The sequence below is a fragment of the Ahaetulla prasina genome, chromosome 7 (assembly GCF_028640845.1).
Source record: "Ahaetulla prasina isolate Xishuangbanna chromosome 7, ASM2864084v1, whole genome shotgun sequence".
Classification (NCBI taxonomy): Eukaryota; Metazoa; Chordata; class Lepidosauria; order Squamata; family Colubridae; genus Ahaetulla; species Ahaetulla prasina.
In genome coordinates this window covers 66,227,419-66,246,946 of record NC_080545.1, presented here as the reverse complement: position 1 = coordinate 66,246,946, position 19,528 = coordinate 66,227,419, and the positions used below count along the sequence as shown (strand labels likewise).

The 19,528-nt window shown below is 40.5% G+C and overlaps 1 protein-coding gene across 6 annotated transcripts in view; it reads left to right on the top strand.

Moving 5' to 3' along the window:
• The window catches only part of XPNPEP3 (X-prolyl aminopeptidase 3), a 31,507-nt gene that overhangs the window by 8,896 nt on the left and 3,083 nt on the right, over positions 1-19,528 (top strand). For 4 of the 6 annotated variants that reach the window (XM_058191756.1, XM_058191760.1, XM_058191759.1 and 1 more), the window contains 7 exons: positions 1,626-1,828; positions 3,564-3,626; positions 7,372-7,485; positions 8,573-8,658; positions 9,139-9,322; positions 11,326-11,446; positions 12,231-12,376. In XM_058191756.1, coding sequence (XP_058047739.1) covers positions 1,626-1,828; positions 3,564-3,626; positions 7,372-7,485; positions 8,573-8,658; positions 9,139-9,322; positions 11,326-11,446; positions 12,231-12,376 — 917 coding nt within the window. Of the gene's footprint in view, positions 1-1,625; positions 1,829-3,563; positions 3,627-7,371; positions 7,486-8,572; positions 8,659-9,138; positions 9,323-11,325; positions 11,447-12,230; positions 13,991-19,528 lie in introns of those variants that run through there. The other 2 variants (XM_058191758.1, XM_058191757.1) reach the window with 1 other exon arrangement.

Genomic DNA, 19,528 nt, shown 5'->3' with positions numbered 1-19,528 from the left:
CGCAGCTGGTCCTGCCATTTCCTCTGGTAGCTTGCCGCGCAGCCAAAATGCCCTCCCCTCCCTGTTCTTTGCGCCGCCCGAGCAACCTGACACATCCCACCCTGGGAGAAATCCAGCAGGTTCTGACAGGTTCTGGGGAACCGGTAGCGGAAATTTTGAGCAGTTTGGAGAACCGGTAACAGAAATTATGAGTAGTTTGGAGAACCGGCAAATATTACCTCTGGCTGGCCCCAGAGTGGGGTGGGAATGGAGATCTTGCTATATCCTTCCCCCAGAAATGGGGAGAGAATGGGGATTTTGCAGTATCCTTCCTCTGGAGTGGGGTGGGAATGGAGATTTTGCAGTATCCTTCCCCTGCCATGGCCACCAAGCCACACTATGCCCACCAAGCCATGCCCACAGAACCGGTAGTAAAAAAATTTGGATTTCATCTTTGGTCCCACCCCACCACCCCAATGGCAACAGCAGCCTGGCTGCTTCTCTTCCCCTCTGTCTCTTTATCTAGAGGGGTGGCAGGTGGGGCAAGGGAGAAGCAAGACACATGGAGCAAGACATGGCTCCCCTTGCCATCTCTTCTCCCCCACCCCCCTCGCCAGGCATGGCAGGACTCCTGCTCCTTGCTTAGCCACCTGCCCCATTTAGGGATGCAATTTGGGGGTGGCAGATGGGGCAGGCGAGAAGCGGGATGCAGGTCTTACCTTTCAAGCTCCATTGCTTTCCTTGCCACTGTGGCCAGGGAAACACGCTGTAAAAGAAAGCCTTCTCGAGAGTTCAATCGAACTTCTCAAACTTGGGAGAAAGCTTTCTTTTACAGCGTGTTTCCCTGGACACAATGGCGAGGAAAGCAACAGAGCTTGAAAGGTAAGACCTCTGGTCTTACATCTCGCTCCATGTGTCTTGCTTCTACCCTGCCCCACCTGCCACCCCTTTCAATAAAGAGAGGGCAAGGAAGAGAAGCAGCTGTTGCCATTGGGGTGAGGTGGGACATGCTGGGCTGCTCGGTTGGCGTGAAGAACAGAGAGAGGAGGTGACAACAGCGAATCACATTCAGTCCCACGCTCGCAGCTTCCTGCACCCCCAAAATAATAAGACCCCTGATAATAAGACCAAGCCCTTATTTGGGGGGGGGTCAAAAGAAAATAAGACCCTTTCTTATTTTTGGGAAAACACTCAAAACTTTCGTCCAGTTGCCCCAGTTTAGTGACAGCCGCAATGGCCGCCGCTCCCGCCACCGAGTTGAAGAGTTTCCTCTGACCTCTAGGAACTTGCCTGTTCCTCTTGGTCATTCAAGGTGCCTCTCCTTCTTCTCCATCCCTACAGGACAAATCTGGTCCAAAGACCCCTCGACAGCAGTTTGTCAGCCCAGGTTTTCGCAAGGCTCATCAAAGCCCGCTATTCCCCGACTGTATTGCCACGACACTTCCGGTCAAATCCATATCTTTGTTTCTAAGGAGCTGATCTGTTAGTTGGTTACACTTCATCAATATTTCTTATTACTGATTCTTTCAGGCAGGTTTAAAAATCCAAATTTGACTGCAATCTGATATTAACCAAAAATATGCAAACATCTTTCCAAAGAAGTATAGTTAATTAAACTTAAATTGTAATTACGTTCTGTTTCACAGATGATTCTAGCACAGTTTGGTATGATTTTGCTAAACCTGTGCATCCACAGCTCCATTCTGATTATCTGCTGCATCTGGCAGAGGTCAAAGCTAAATGCAACAACCGTGTTCGAGCCGTCCGGCATCTAGTGCAAAACCTACGGCTAATCAAATCTGCCACAGAGATTGAGAGGATGAAATTTGCTGCCAAAATCACTTCACAGGTATCGATCAAAGCATTTATGTTGCACAAAGTGTTAAGAGAAAAAAAAGCCATGATACTGGAATTCATGCCAAAAGGGAAATGACATATATCATGTTCCCTCAGAAATAAAACCCACCCCATAAATAAGCCCTAGCCTGATTTTTGGGAGTGGGCCTAATATAAACCCTACTGCAAAAATAAGCTGGGGGGATGGGCATGGCCAGCATGAGATGCAGCAAGCTTGCGGAGGCCGACGGTGTCCAGCGGACGGTGTCCAGCCGCAGCCCACTGGCCCCTTGAAGGCTCAGTGCAGATACCAGTAAGTGCGAGCATGGAGGCAGTCAGGGGGGAGAAAGGTGATCCTTGCTGCAGGGTGGCACTGGCAGCAGGCAGAGGCATGGGGGATGGGGGAGGCAGGCGATCCTGAAGTCCAGTGTGGGTGGTGGTTCGACACAGCCGCAGGCAAGCCAAGAGACAGGACGGAGTGGGCGGTGCGTTGCGATCGCCTCTGCCTTCGCCTGGCTTTGCTGCACACTTTTCGCCCAGAGGGAGATGAAGCTTTATCTGTTTACAAAGGGGAGGGAGAGGGGAGGGCCAACGGTAACTGCCCAAACATTTTTCACCCCGAGGAAGCTTCGTTAGCTTGCAAAGGGGACACTTTGGAACAGAGCTAATCACTCTGTTTCAAACTCTCTCCTTTGTAAGCACATGAAGTTTTGAGTCTCCATCATTTCTCTGTTTGGGGTGCTTGGGAACGGACGACCAAACACTTTTCATTCAGACAGAGAAATGATGGAGACTCAAAGTTTTGTGTGCTTGCAAAGGAGACGGTTTGAAATGGAGCTAATGGTTCCGTTTTAAAGTGTCCCCTTTGCAAGCAAACAAAGCTTCCTCTGGCGAAAAGTGTTTGAGCCGTTACCATCTTTCTGCTTACCTGCAGCCTCAATTGGAGCCAAGCTCTTGGCACATCCCGGCCTCCACTCACCCTGCCAGGAGGGCGAAGAGCCTCCCGCAAGGCCAGCAGCAGCATGGGCAGCCGCTTGGCAGCCAGCACGGTGCCCACCACAGCCAAGAAATGTACCAGCAGACCTGGGTCAGCAGGCAAAGTGGGTGGAGGGCGGGACATGCAAAGAGCTTGGCCCATTGCAGCCGCAGGCAGGCAGATAGTAGGACAGAGAGGGTAGATAGCTGCATTCCCACTCCCATCAGCCACCATGCTCACCACCTCCTGCAATTAAAAAAAATAAGCCCAAGTACTTATTTTCAAGCCCAAAAGAGAATAAGACCGGGTTTTATTTTCAGGGAAACACAGTAGATATAGCTGGCATCTTTTTACTAGGAGATTTCTGGATCTGATGCTGATGATTTATTCCAGAAATAAAATCTGGGATCCTTGTGTTTGTGGAAAGCCTTCGGTAAACAATTACCACTATAGTCCCCTATGTTTCACATAATAAGATTATCATCATATGAGTTAATGTGAAAAATACCAGTGAACAAGAAATCAAACATAACTGATCGCTTTCTATAATACCTCATAATGTACATGTGTACATTTACAGCTATGATCCAATTTCTCATTTGATGGTATATTAAATCCAAATATGGCATATTCAGCTCCTCAACCAGCTCTTCCTCACTGGTTAGAATCAGATCTAGGAGAGCTGATAGTTTTGACTCATCTTTTGGAAAATATAACCATATTTTAGAAACTAACATATTCATTAATAGTTTTTATTACTGCATTTCAACAGGCATTCATAGAGACTATGTTTACAAGTAAAGCACCAGTGGATGAAGCATTCCTATATGCGAAGGTATGTGCTTTTTTGTATTGTGGAAAATAGTCCTTCGCTGTAACCTGACAACCGGTTTTTAAATTGTGTTCACATGTAATGCGTATGCTGGCATAACATATGATAGGTTTCTATTAATCCTCATGTCGACACTTAATTTAGAACTTGTAGGATGGATACCAAAGAAGGAGAACATTAAGGGAGAGACCAGGATTTTAATAAAGCGTAGAAAAGATTTATTAAGAAAATGCCTCAGTACTTACAAATAGTAAATCCCATTGAACTTGGTAAGATATGCTTTTGAATAGATGTGTGTAGGGGACTATTGATAGCCTTTCATCTAAATAGTGAGAGGATTTTGCTTTTCAGCATTAATTATATTTCACTTCCTGAACATTATCTTTCCTTAAGAATGCTTGTTATGAAAATGAAATTTCAAGAAAAAAATAGTGCAAATGCAAAGTGTTACTTAATGTATTTGCACATTTTAACTTAGAAGTATTTTTCCCTACAAACATTCTCCTACACATGTATAGTATCCAAAAAATACATTTTTGTTCTAATTAACAGTTGAGAGTGCCAACAGCCACCCCCTCAAACGTAATGAAAATGTGAGAATAACTACAGACTAAAGTCTCTTCCTTTTCAAAGGAACAAAATTGAGTAGGAAATACAGCCTACCACAAACCCAATGAGGTCAGTACCTCCTGGTGTTTCATGTTACTTTCATCTAGTGAAAGAAATCCTTGGCTGGTTTGCTACTCTTATGGATATTCACCCAGATCAGGATAAATATAGGAAGGGGGGAGGGAAATTGGGCATAGAAGCACATAAGAAAATCTACCTTTGATTTTGCCATTTTAAAACTATCACCGAGTTTTTTTCCTGAAAAAAAATTAGATATATTTTTGCTTCCCACAGCATATTAGGTTTCTTTAGTTCACATACTATAGGAGGGAAAATAAATGTATGGCTTTTCATATGGTGCTGAACAACAGAATTCCTTTTCACTGATTGCGATATCTGAAGCTGTTAGGTATTTTACTTAAGCAGTATCTTGCTCTTTGGGTTAATATACTACATTTCCTTCAAGGAGCTAAGAAAACCTTTTATATCAGGGGTGTCAAACTCACATCGTCACGGCAGCGCCACATGACTTATCGGAACTATTTTTTCCCTTCATTGAACCGAGCATGGGCGTGGCCAGGAAGTGACGCATCTGGCCCCTGAGCCAGGAGTTTGACAGCCCCGTTTTATATGGTTGTTCATTTTTTAGTCCTCACAGCAAGCTATGATATAGATCCATTAAAGACAGTCCTTATTCAACAACAGTAATTGGGATCATAATTTCCATTGTTAAGTGATACAGTTGTAAAGTGTGGTGACACATGACTGTGCTGCTTCGCAATGGAAATAATTGCATTTTCTGTTGATGATAAGTGAAGTCGTTAAACGAGGATGCCATGTAGTCCCCTTTTGTGAACTCCTGCCAGCTTTCCCATTGACTTTGTTTGTAGGAAGTTAGCAAAGAAGGATGCAAATGATGATTATGTGACTGCAGTGATACTGCAATTGTTGTAAGTACAGTCACAAGTACCGTGTTTCCCCAAAAATAAGACCCTGTCTTATATCTTTTTGAACACCAAAATAAGGGTTTGGCCTTATTATCGGGGGGGTCTTATTATTTTGGGGGTGCAGGAGGCAGTGACTGTGGCCATTTCATGGCTGCTGCTGTGGCAGCGCAACATAGCCACTCATCAGCTGTTCGCTGGGGCAACCAACGGTGGGAATCTCCCTGGTGTTCTTGGCACTTGCCCGCCTCCCATCCATCCATCCCTCTCACCTACAAACTCCCACCCCGCTCCTGTCTCTCCACCGGGCGACCCTCGGTAGCCCCAGACACCCAAAGCCTGTGCCCGCCTGGCTCCCTTTTCCACAGCACCCGGCTCTTTATCAAGGGGAGTGGCATGTGGGGTGGGGGAGAAGCAAGACGTGTGGAGCGAGATGGGGATTGCTTCTCTTGCCGTCTCTTCTCCTCCCTCGCCAGGGTCTGGGGAGATGCTAGACGCGCATCTTACCTGCCTTGTAGCTCTGTTGCAAATCTCGCCGTTGTCTACAGGCAAACATGTTGTAGGGTAAAACCAAACTTCTCGCAAGTTCAAGAAGTTTGATTGCATCTGCAAGGCAGGTATGACGGTTCCACATGCCCTAATGGTACCGTAACAGCAGCTTGGCTGCTGCCCTTCCCCGCCGCCTCTTTGTCAAAGGGGGTGGCAGGTAGGGCAGGGAAGAAGCAAGACACATGGAGTGTGATGGGGCTCCTCTTGCCATCTCTTCTCCCCCTCTTGCCGGGCATGGCAGGGCTTCCTGCCTCTGCCCAAATTGGATGCAATTTGGGGGTGACAGGTGGGGAGTGATGGGGCCAGGAAGACATGAGACACAGGTTTTACCTGCCTTGTAGCTCTGTTGTGTGTCTCGCTGTGTCTGCAGGCAAACACGTTGTAGGGTAAAACCAAACTTCTTGCGAGCTTGAAAAGTTTGATTGAACTTGCGAGGATTTTTTTACCCTACGTGTTTGCCTGCAGACAACAGTGAGACATACAACAGAGCTATAAGGCAGGTAAGACACATCTCACGTCTCCCCAGCCCACCCCTCCCCACCTACCACTCCCAAACTGAATCCTGCCATGCTCAGTGAGAGGGGAAGAAGAGATGGCAAGAGGAGCAAGCCCTGTCTCACTCCATGCATCTCGCTTCTCCCCCACCCCACCTGCCACCCCACTCGATAAAGAGCCGGGCACTGTGGAAAAGGGAGCCGGGTGGGTGTGGGCTTTGGGCATCTGGGGCTGCCGGAAGTTGCCTGGTGGAGAGGCGGGAGCGGGGCAGGAGTTTGCAAGCGATCACTTCCCCTTTGCCTTCTCTCCCAAAAGCGCTCCCCTGGCACAGCCACTTCTGCAGCAGGAGACTCATGCCGGCTTTCTGAAGGGTACTGTATCAGCAGCTGTCTACAAATTTTGAACCCTTATTTTGTCCCAACCCACGTGGCCCAGTACGAGGGACATGGGGTGCATCGCTTGGCCTCCTGCTGGAGAAGTGGCCGCAATCCATGGCAAAAACAGCTGCACTTGCTGGAGGCGCCAGCTGGAGCGGCACCCATGAGGCAGCTCTTCCGTGGACGGAATTGCCTGCTATGATTGTCACCATTAGGTAAGGAGGGTGCGAGGCATGTGGGGTACGTCGCTTGGCCTCTGGCTTGTTTTGCAGCCACAATTGGCTGCAAAAGTGGCCACTCTTGCTGGAGGCGACGGCCTGAGCAGCACCTGCAAATCAGCTGTGAATGGCAGCCTGAGCAGCTCAGCTGATCCGATTAAGGGGCCAAGAAGCTCTGAGGTGACCAGAAAAGGGAAGGGCTGCCTCTTGTGCTGGCCACGGCCACCCCGTCACTAGGGCTTATTTTCAGGGAAGGGCGTATATTTATGCCCACCCCAAAAATCAGGCTTGGCCTTATTTTCAGGACATGTCCTATTTTGGGGGAAACACGGTACCATTCGTTCATGCACTGTTGTAAGTTTGAATAATCATGAATGATTATTAAGCGAGGACCACCTGACTTAAGAAAGCTGAATTAAGTCTTCCTATTCAAACATACAGTGTATCCCATATACTTTGCTCGTTTACTAGCACAAGTATGGGCATTGGCAGAGCCTTTGTGAGAAAGGGCTTGGCTGCATTTATTTCAACAATTCATGGATTATTTTATTTTCAGTTTGAATTTGAGTGTCGGGCTCGTGGTGCTGATATTTTAGCTTATCCCCCTGTGGTTGCTGGCGGCAACAGGTCCAATACCTTGCATTATGTGAAAAACAATCAACTTATCAAGGTAACTGAATGAACTTTGCAACATAATAGTATTATTATCTACTGAACCCTTCCAAAAGAAATAAATGAAAATGTACTCCAGTAATAGCAATATCATTTAGACTTATATACCACTTCACAGTGCTTTAAAGTCCCCTCTAAGCTGTTTACAGAGTCGGCATCCTGCCTCCAACAATTTGGGTCCTCATTTTACCCACCTCAGAAGATGGAAGGTAATATATTAACTAAGCCATTTAAGAAGATTGGAATGGAACTACAGTTTTAAAAGAGGATATAATCCTATTTCAGAGTATCTTCTTAAACTGAGTAGACCATAACCAGTTCAACTGCATTCTAGTGTGTTTCTGACCTGTCCTATATTCTAGGGGTAAAAATTTACTTCCTCATTCTATGGAGTAGAACAAAGAAATGTAGGAATAATCTTACAGCTGTGCTGCATATAAATCTTTTAATGAGGAAATACAGGGATTTGTATAAAGAATATAAAAGCAATCTATCTCCAAACAGGTCTTGTAGTATGGTCCCCATAATATCTGCCACTACTCATGTGATTTGGTTGATTTAGGTACTTGTTCCATGACAAAAATGAATTTTTCAGGAGGCCTTCTCTTTGCCTCCTTCCCCACCAATGTGCTTGATGAATATGACCGCTATTGGCCAATAAAAATGGGTGTGATTAAAAGATGAAAGTTAAATGAAAGTAAATGAAATTAACATAGCAACAGCTGTTAAGTTAGATCAGACTTTCTCATCTTGGCACTTTTCTTTGTGCTGGACTTCAGTTCCCATAATCCAACTGTCATTTATGGGACTACCGAAGCCAATAATAGTAGTTACAATAATAAATAAGAGTGATGATAAGTGCTAAAATAAGCTGAACATCAAAGCTTGCAAAGACGGACAGTGCGTTATAACTATAAAAAGCTACACTCTGCTGGACTATTAGATGAAAAAGCAAATGTAATTTATCTCACTGAAGATAAATTCCAGGTTGGTTGGTTTGATTGTTTTTTTTTTAAAAACTGTTTTATAGCACTATTTAAATGAAATTCTTAAATGCCAAGTAATTGCTTTTTCTTGTGCTCCAGGATGGAGAAATGGTTTTGTTGGACGGAGGGTGTGAATACTCTTGTTATGTGAGTGACATTACCCGTACTTGGCCCATCAATGGCAGGTAGGTCCTGTTCCCAGTAAAGGAACATCAAGTTGGTTGCAGGTTTTCCTGAAATGTTTCATTATTGTGATTTCTTCATTTCATTATACTTCAGAAATCATCCTTGCTAACACTGTAGTTGCAGTTTTTAGTGCAATGTACTACAGTCGACCTGCTTCCCCTGCTCTAGAGTTGAGATATGCTTTAGTTTGTAGTAATGCAAAACCAGATAATTTAGAAAAGTTTGCATGTCATTATTTCATTTCAGAATGTTAATGGGGAAATATTATTTATCGATTTCACTGATATTTTCCAAGGTAAAATTACAGAAAGGTTTGAAGCGAGAGGTGTTGAGGTGTGCAATCTTCCACCAACATTTTGGAGTAGAACAAATCCAAAGAACTGTGCCGCATAATTATTTTGTACCTCATCTTAGCATTTAATGTTTGCTTTCTGCTTAAATCTCACTTGAGCTGATTTGTGTTTTTCTCTTATTATCAGGTTCACTAGTCCCCAGGCAGAGCTGTACCAGGCTATACTGGAGGTCCAGAAGTCATGCCTAAGACTTTGTTCTTCAGGTGTGAGCCTAGAAAACATCTACAATTTAATGCTAACTCTCATTGGACAGAAGCTGAAAGAGTTGGGAATCCTAAAGGATAGCACTAGTGAGGGTCAGGTTTTCAAGGTACTTGGTTTCTTTGTATATCTGTTTAGCCTGTTATTTTTCCTGGCTAAAAAAACAACAACAGTGAACAATAAAAAGTGAACAATCATTTAAATCTTCCCATTTTACGTTTTGAAGTTGTAGCTTCCTGCAGATAAGCAGGTCTAAAAGAAATACAAGATAGTCATAGATTTACAAGCTGTCCCTTAAGAATCATTTAGGGTTTTGATGGACCGCCCCAGAATTACTTACAATTTATTTTTGGAGTTAGAACAACACCCCACCCCACCCCCAGTCACATGATCCCATTTTGGGCTCTTGGCAACTGAGTCACCTTTACTTCCAGCTTTTGGCAAAGAACAGCCATTGTGGGAAATGAATTTGCTTCATAACGACAGCATTCACTTAACTACTGTTTTAAATACAATTGTAAGTTCAAATACGGTCACATGCCTCAATTAATGACTACCATTCCAGGCTCAATTTCTGTCATGAACCGAGAAGTACTTACTGTATATTGGTGACAAGTCGAAGGTTATCAGCAGTACAATATCTCTTTCATCCAGCAGATGGCAGACTATTTAGATTTTAGACTATTTAGATATATATATTTCTATGCACCAGTTGTTTTAATTCTTGAGAACAATTAATTCAAGAGATAGAGATCAGTGGTGGGATTTTTCTAACTTGTGAGTAAGTTTATTAAATTTGATTGCTAAGTTGAGGAGAAAAGTGCTTCATTTTAAGATTTTGGTAAGTTATGGAAGATATTTTCATATAATTTTTTTGCCATGTAGATGGGAAAGCGCCTGCTCTAGAAATCTGTTAATGACTCACTTTGATTCAAGTTACCTGTGTAATACTCCCTGATGTTTCATAGACAGATACACGGACTGATAATATTTCAGTATAAGCTCTTTCTACCCATCAATCTCAGAAATTATGGGACAAATAAAAAACGCATCACTATACTAGTATTTTGAAATTTGGCACAAATTGTGAGCTCCAACAAAATAAACCTTAAATAGGTATTTAGTCCAGCAATCAAATACTTGCCTGCCCAGTATCTCTAATGGGGCAAGGAAAAACTTGCGGATCTCTAAACAGCTGCAACCTGTTGGCATAAACAATAATAGATGGCCAGAGTATGGTTTTACACAGTACAACTTCCAATAAAATTATCTTAAATCAATGGATATTTTGAAGTAGTATCAACTTCTGTTTCAACTGGCAAATGTAGGAAAATGTTTCATACTAAGTAAAACAGTGTTATGAGATGTGCTACTCTTGCAAGTTATGTATTGAGAACATTTTAAAATGGGAAGTGGTCCTGGGCACTTTCTTTCTTATACTCTTTAAGGATATTTCTGCGTACAGCAATGGTTACCATGATATAATATGTGCACTTCAACAACAAAGACCAACTGCTTAGCAGAGTGAGGCACACTGCTGCTTCTTGAGATCCTTGCCTACTCTGATTTCTGAAATTCATAGGAACTGGAAAGTTTCAGAACCCCAGTAAGAACAACCTACATGTTCATGCTGGTCTGCTGGAAAAAGTGATGAGGTTTTGAACAAGAAACCAAGCTTAGGTCAAATGGTTTTGAATAAACATTGCATAAAATTTAGGCAAGGTACTGAAATAAGCGATGGCCTCACAATTCCACGTAATATTAATTTTTTACCCACAGAGGAATCTGCCAGCTGAAAGATCAAAGGTACCTTGGAGCTCAAAACAGACACTATTTGCCTTTAATACCAAACTGATTGTCATTTATATATTTTGCTTAAAGACCAGAGTCTGTTGCCTTTACAGCAAACAGCAAATTTGATAGATAGAAGGCAGAAGATGGTGCCTACACAAAACATAATAGTTGTATTTATAAGTAAAAACAACCAATTTAATGTTATAGTCCCTTTTCACTGTATGTTTTTAGCACATTTTGTGCTGAAGAATATCCATCCAATATTATTCCAAATTTTGTTTGTTTTAGGAATGTTGTTTTTTTTTTTTTGCCTCATAGGCTGTTCGGAAATACTGTCCACATCATGTAGGACATTATCTGGGAATGGATGTTCATGATACACCTGATGTATCCCGATCAACTCTCCTCCAGCCAAGCATGGTGATAACCATTGAGCCAGGTAAAATAGTGCAGTAGTGCACGGGTCTCCAACCTTGGCAACTTTAAAACTTGTGAATTTCAACTCCCAGAATCCCTCAGCCAGCTTTGCTGGCTGAGGAATTCTGGGAGTTGAAGTCCACCAGTCTTAAAGTAGCCAAGGTTGGAGACCCCTGCACTAGTGAAATCAATATAAAAAGATGTGTGTCTATGTGTGGTATCTTGAAAAGAAGAATACCCAGTTATTTATGCAATGATTGCTACAATAATTTCTCAAAAATTATTTTCAAACATTCTCAAAAAAAATGCTCAAAAATTTCAGTGCAATTGTTTTTCTATTTTGATTTTAAATAATTTCAGATTCTTAACATATCCTGTCTCATTTTCCATTATTCACTGCCATAAATGTGGGAAGGTAGTCATCTTAGAGGCATTGAGAACTATCCAGAAAACACTGCCATTTGCTTCATAGATTCAATTATGAACAAACAACCTTCATGATCTTTAATCTGTAGGAAAATAATTTTTAAAAGGATGATTCATTGAATTTATATCAGGGTAGAGTAGCTTGTAAAAACTACTCTGGTTTTGTAAGTTTGGCCCAGTGTTTCCACTACTGGTACAAAGTGAATTTGGCTGTATTGCATTATATCAATTGGATCAAGGTGCAGACACACTAGCTATCGATTCTTGACCTGTGGAAATAAAACCTGTCATTTGTGCTATGCCTTCTAAACCCTGAAGGAATATACTGTATAATTTGCAAACGGAATCTGCTAGATTTTGATCAGTACTTACATTTCCAGGCATTTACATACCTGAAGATGATACCAGTGCCCCTGAACGATTCCGTGGCATAGGAATACGCATTGAGGATGATGTGGTGGTGACAGAGAATGTACCATTAATCTTGTCTGCAGATTGCCCAAAGGAGATCTATGATATTGAACAGGTTTGCAGTTGTAGCCTTTGATTGTTCTTCAGTGCCTTTTTTATACTTCGGTTGGGTTTAGATTGGAAAATATACACTCATATATAACAGTTTTCATGTCTTACAGGACTGTTTAACTAGGTAGAATCACTACTAGAAAAATATTACTGGCAAGGAACTGTGTGTAAATATTTTGCAAGGCACAATTACACTATTTAAATGGGACAATGTACATTACTGTTCAACATGTATTTTAAAGTTATGCCAATACTAAAACAAAGCTGATGAAACAGAATTCTGCATCCCAACATTTGTTCTATTTCTTTCTGTGCTTATACTGTGATGACGTTATTTACAGAGATGTACAGAGAATATCAGCTGTACTGACATTTCTCAGACTGCATATGTGTGGCCATAACAATTAATTTTTTAGTTTTAGTGTTTTAGTTGTAAGAACTGAAAAGAAAAAAAAGGAATATTTTTCTGGATACAGTAATTTCCAGTCTATAAAAGAAAAGCAAAAAAAAAAGAAGAAGAAGAAGAATGGCAATCTTGAAATTAGAGGAGTTTTTCCCCTTTTCAGAAGATACAAGAAGGGCTGCCGTGTTGGGAAATCCATTAATGTGAAAATGAGGGTATTACATATAAAGGACAGCTAAAGACAAATCCCTGTGCAGAATTAGATGTGGCAAAGCTATTGATCACAATGTGTTTAAGCATACCCAGTCCTGCATATATTGATGACTTGGCTTTAGTGATTAAAAATGTCAGTTTTCAGTGAAAATAATATGAGCTCATTTGATAAACTCACAGTGAATCACACTAGATTCAAGATGCTTATCAATGAAGTTGTGATTACTGTATTTTTCTTTATGTATTTAGCCTCTCATAGGAAATGTGAACACAGAAGCACTTTGGGATCCAACTATGAAAAGTACTGCATTTATATTAAATTGCCCTTTTCCTTGACTAAATACATAGAAATAGTAACCCCAAAAGTGATAACACTCCAATTCTTTATATTGTGGTAAAATCTAGCAATTGATATAAGACTATTTCTGAAGTGATATAAAGCATCAGGATTTTTTAAATTTGAAATTCTTACAGAATACTCTATTTTAAGGTTGAGGTAATACCACATATTATCAGAAGATCAAAACAAAAGTTAAATTGAGAAATCAACAACTTTCTAACAGGTAGAAACATAAAAATAAGTACACTAATTAAGTTCAAAAATATGATTAAAGCTTGGTACTATTCTAGTTGGGTCAAATTGTTTTCCAAGAAATTTTTATAAAAGATGAAATGTTACATAATTATCTGGTGACTATTTTTTGTGAAGTGCTCTTTGCATTTTTGAAAGAAAGATGCTATCCGTGTACAATGTAATTATTACAGATGTGTAATATACAAAAGTGTTTTATTCTAAAAAGAAAAAAATCTGTATTGTGAAAATAAGGTATAATTTCAACAATTATATTTAAAACTCGGCTTACAGAAACTCCCCCCCCCTTGTCAGTTAACCTATTTTCTTCAATATCCTAAAATGAGACGTTTCTAGCCCTTTATCAGTGATAGCCACTGAAGATACGAATCTGTTTTTAGCATATATTAAATAACCCATGACTTATTGGATCATTGTTTCAGAGATATTTTCTTATCTAAGCAGAATAAAATGACGGCTAGTGGCCAAACAAGCAATGGGAGTAGAAGCAATTTCCAACTACCAGCGGGCTTGCCCATTGACTTTCTCTGTAGGAAGCTAACCGGGAGTGTCAGAAATGATGATCATCTACAGTAGAACACCAGCACAGCTGCACTGAAGCAGCCACAATACTAAAATTCAATCTCATAACTTCATGGCTCCCAGTTTTTGGACACATTCTGAAAGTTAACCCAGTTGATGTGCATTGATTCAAAAATTGTTGCCATATGATAGACCAGCAGCCCCCAATCTTTTGGAAATCAAGGACCAATTTCATGGAAAGTGGTTTTTCTGTGGACCGGGGCGAATATGGTGTTGCATGCTGCCTGCATCCCACACGCGCATAGATGGGGCTTATCTTCCTTGTATGGACCAGTTCCTGGCAGGCTGTGGACCAGGCTGTGGTCCATGCCCTGGGGGTTGGGATCTCTGTGATATACCATTTCACCCAGTTGAAGCTTACAAACAGCCACAAGGCTTTTAGTAGTACAAATAGTCCTTGATTATGACTGTTTATTGATGGTTCAAAGTTATGATGACCTTGGAAAAAGTGACTTAAGATAGATAATCTTGTCAGTTTTACTGTGAGCACACTAACCCACATTAAAAATGAAATGCAGCTCACCAGCTCAAATCCCCCTGCAACTCAGACTAATCTGAGCACAACCAAGCCCCCACCCAAACAGGACACACCCCCATCCAATCAGAGCACACACAAAAAAAACCCATCCAATCAGCACAGCCAAGCTCCCACCCAATCAGTTCAAACCCCCACTAGCAGTTAAAAAGGAAGAAACAGCTGCAATCACACATTGCTCCCAGAAGCACGAAGCTGAAGCCTGAAGATGACAAATGAGACTTCGTCGAAACGTTGCCAAGACACTTCCAATTTTACGCGGGAGAAAACCCGAATAACCAAAGACCTACATATATGTATATGTATATATATATATATATACACACATATAAATCACTGTCCATTTTGAATCCATAGCAGAAAGGAAACTTGAGAGTTCACAAACAAGGTTGATGTTGTATGGAACAAAACTCTATCTAGATGTTCTGCTTCAGATACCACGAAGCCTCCTCCCAGAAGATAACAAAGAAAAGAGATCATGAACAGGATGTGTAGCATCCCAGGCAATACTGTGCACCCTGCTCAAGTATCGCTTATATGCTATGTCATGGATAGAAGAAAGTGAACTACCAATAATCTTTTCTGCCATCCTCACTACTTTCTACACCGCCTTCCTGTCTGAAGCCATAATGCTTCCAAACCAGACTATAATGCAATATGACAGGATGCTCTTGATTGTCATTCCATAGAAAGTGGTAAGGACAGGGGAAGGAAGATGTACTTTTCTCATGCGACGCAGAAAATGCAGGCGCTGCTGTGCCCACTTCACCAATGTCTCACTGGTTTGTTTTTTGTAAAAGGTTTTTTTATTTTTTAAAGACAAACAAACATACATTTTTTCTGAAGAGAGTATTGACCAAGTCAAAATACATACAGCTTATTTTCCCGAAATTTAATTCATATAATTCAATTTCTGCCATTTATATTTCTTTTCTACTTACTTTTTTATCTCTATTTTATATTTAATATATAATCAAAATTACCATCTGCCCTAACCTCCTAATATTAATCCTCTTTCGTTTCAATCTTTTTCTCCCTCTCACATATATTTTCCAGTAATTCTTTATTTTATTGAAACCATTTAAATTATACACAATCATTTTAATATTTCATACTTATTTCTAAATATCCATTGTTTTCTAAAGGTAGACCAGATTGTCCTATCTTATTTCCTTATTAATCATTTTATCCTTTTACCAGAATATTTCTTCAGTTTTATCCTTTCATTTAAATTTCCATTACATCTTCTAAGTAAAACCCTTCTAAGTAAATCATTTTATACTTCACAATTAATTTCATCATACCCCCATTATTTTTCTGTGCTCTACCATTGTTTAAGAATGTTCAAATATTACAATCACCAATATTAATAATCATCTTACCCTTTTGACAATGTATTCTTCAGTTTTGTTTACCATATCTTTTTTTTTGTTTTCAAAAAAATATCCCTTCTCATAAGTCATTTTATATTTCACAATTTATATCATCATTTCCCCACTTAAAGAAGTAATTTCAAATTGTCATTTTGCATTTAATTAAACCTATCTTCCATTTCCATTTTGTTTAATTTTCCTTTTCTAAATAAATCATTATATGCACCATTTTATCTTAACCTCTTTTAAATATATCATTTTATGTTTCACAGCCATTATTTTTATACATTTTATCATAGAATATATTACAAATTATTTATATATTACAATCACCAATATTAATCGTAGTTCCATTATCATCATAGTTATATCTCATATTACTTTTAACCATTTTCTCCTGGCCCATCTAGCTAGCCTCTTCTTACAATTCACCTTCTTTTGTTCCATTCCCTCATTTTCTTCTTCTTCTTTTTTTCTTTTTATAATTATTATATCTTTTCCCTTGTTTCCTTCCTATAACTTTTATGTCAATTACTCGCTTATTTTGACTATGTTCCCATCTGATCTATTTCTCTTTTCCCTTTTCCCCATTTTTCTCTCACTGTTAATCCCAATGTAATCCTTAATTTTTTTTGATGCTAATCCCTTCCCTTTTTCTTGTTTCTATCGTTTCTCTCTACCTTCTCTCTTTTTACCACTGTCAATCCCAGTGTAATCTTTAAAAATGTTTTCCTCGAAACTCTTCCTCTCTACTTTCCTTCTCTTAATTTTCTTTTTTGTTGGTTGTGCCCTCCTGCTCTCTCTCTTTTTTCATTATTACTCCCCATATAACCAATTGTTCATCAGTATCTTTATCTTCAGTGTTGTTTTTTGTTTCTGGTTGGTAAACTGTTTCTCCATTTGAGTATGTTCTGACAAAATCGTTGATTTCTTTCTGTCCAGATCAAATGATACACATACCATTTTAACCAATTCAATTAATTCCTACCACATTTTGACGTCTGCTTAGGCTTTAGTTCCAATTTAAAGTTTTATTACTTGTCTGCTTTTTTGATTATCAAAGTCAAATAGCTGAAAAGAAAACATCATCCTTAAAAGTTCTCACTGTTCGTTAATCAAGGTCAAAATGTTCAGTATAGTAGTTTTTTTCCGCCAGTAGATACCTCTCTTCACAAGTTTCAAATCAACAACTTAACAAAGTATCCAATTATCTAATGTCTCTCTGAATTCTTTTTTCTCTTCTTAATTTTTATATAATCCAAATCCAAGTTTTAAACTCCAATTTAAATCCAATTAAATATCTTTACAAGGCTTTTTTATTTTAAGACTTCCTGTATTCCTTTAAAGTTGAAAGTTTTTCTTAAAGTTTATATTCAATCATTTACTCTTTTCTTTCAGGTTTCTTTTTCTTGTAACACTTTTAAACTCTCCAAATCCAATTTCCAAATCCAAATGACAAACTCCGTTTTGGACTTTCGTGATTTTACTTCTGCTTTGTTCTTTTCCCTCTATTAAGATTCCCCAGCGCTAATTAGCCGTTAATTCTATGCTGGATCTCTTTTCAAAAATTTCAAATTGTTTCTTATTACCTGTGAATTGGCCAATCACTCACCCAGTACCAATACTCTATCAAAGACCTCACTCCTGCACAATTCTTAGTCCAGTTGCCCCAGCTTTGTGACGGTCGCAATGGCTGCCGCCGGATCGAAGAGTTTTCTCTGACTTCCCGGGGAACTTGCCTGTTCCCCCTAGGCATCTGAGATGCCTCTTCTTCTTCACCATCCCTAGAGGATGGTTCTAGTCCGAAGACAACTGTTTGCCTGGCTGGATTTTCTCCAGGCTTGTCAGAACCCGCTACTTTCCAGCCAGTATCGCCACGACGCTTCCAGTATCTCGACCAATGTCTCACTGTTGAGCGACCAAGCTAGCCTACTAATTAGCTACACACCCACAAACTTGACCCATCCTCAAAGTTACGACTGTTTTACCTCCCCTACGGTCACAATTGCAATTCAGATGATTGACAACTGGCTTGCATTTACAACAGCTGCAACATCTTGTGGTCACGTGATTGCAATATGTGACCTTCCCAGGTAGTTTCTAACAAGAAAAATCAGTTGGGGAATGATTCACTTAACAGCCATATGATTCACATAACAACTGTAGTGATGGGCTTGACAACCAAAATAAAAATGATTGTAAAATTAACTTCAGTCACATGATAACTCATTTTAACTACTGCATAGCTTAGGAACCAAAATTACAGTATCAAGTGGAATCATAGGTCAACGACCACCTGTATATAGATAAAATATTGCATAGTTTTAAGAAAGCATGAGCAATTAAATTTAAGCATTCGCCTTTTGAAAAAAGTTTGCTTTCATACCGGTAGATGGAGGCAGTTCATGTTCTTCCTGCTATGAAACCTTGACACCTGCGGATTTCTCTTCAATCCATTTTTAATTATGAATGTCAATAAATAGGGGAAAGGAGACTTGCATCTTTTTAATAACTAACCTGATTAGTACCATATATAAGTAGTCATCAGATTACTTTTGTTGCATCCCTTTTGTAATAGTTTTTTCCTAAGTTAGCTGGAAGAAGGTTGGTACTTTATCCCCATAGAACAGGGGTGCCAATCTCTATTTCATTGAGGACCACATCAGGGTTGTTGGATCTCAGGGGGCCAGGTGGGGGTGGCTGGGGTGGGAGTGGCCAGCTTGACATCACTTGCGTCAGCACCTATGGTGGCCTCGGTGGGGTTGGGAGATCCATTGTCTCCAGCGGAGGAAGGCGAGACCAGGGAGAGTGCCAAACTCTTTTCCTCCAGAGGAGCATTACCATCTGCTGGTGCCCAAGTGTTAAGGAAGGACTTCCTTCCTTCCTTCCTTCTTTTTCCTTCCTTGCTGTCTTCCCATCTTTTTCTTTTTCTTTGCTCTTTCTCCTTTCCTGTTCCTTCTTGAATGCTTAAATACAAAAGGGGAACATTTCTCGTTTTGTTTTGCTTGCCAGTGAAAACGGAGCCCGGGGAGGTTGCCTGGACGGTCTCCTGCAGCCCTCTGCCAGTAAAAATGGAGCCCAGGGGTCCACACGCAGCCCCCCAAGCTCTGTTTTTACTGGCAGAGGGCTGTAGGAGGCCATCCGGTCGCGCACAACCCTCTTGAGCTCCCATTTTCACTGGCAGAGGCATTGTGGGCTGGTCCTTTGCTGTTTCCAGGGCGGCCCTGTGGGCCAGATCTAAGCACCCGCGGGGTGAATCCGGCCCACAGAAGTTTAAGGATACTCTGTGTTGAAAAAAGTATTTTCCAGGCAACAAAAAAAAGAGCCCTACAAACTTCTTTCAAGGAGCTTTGCCTTTTTTTTCAGGCCATTTTTTTAAATTTCATTTTGTCACAACAGTATACACAAACATTGTCATAAGTAAAAAAAACATATCATGAAGAATATATATATATATA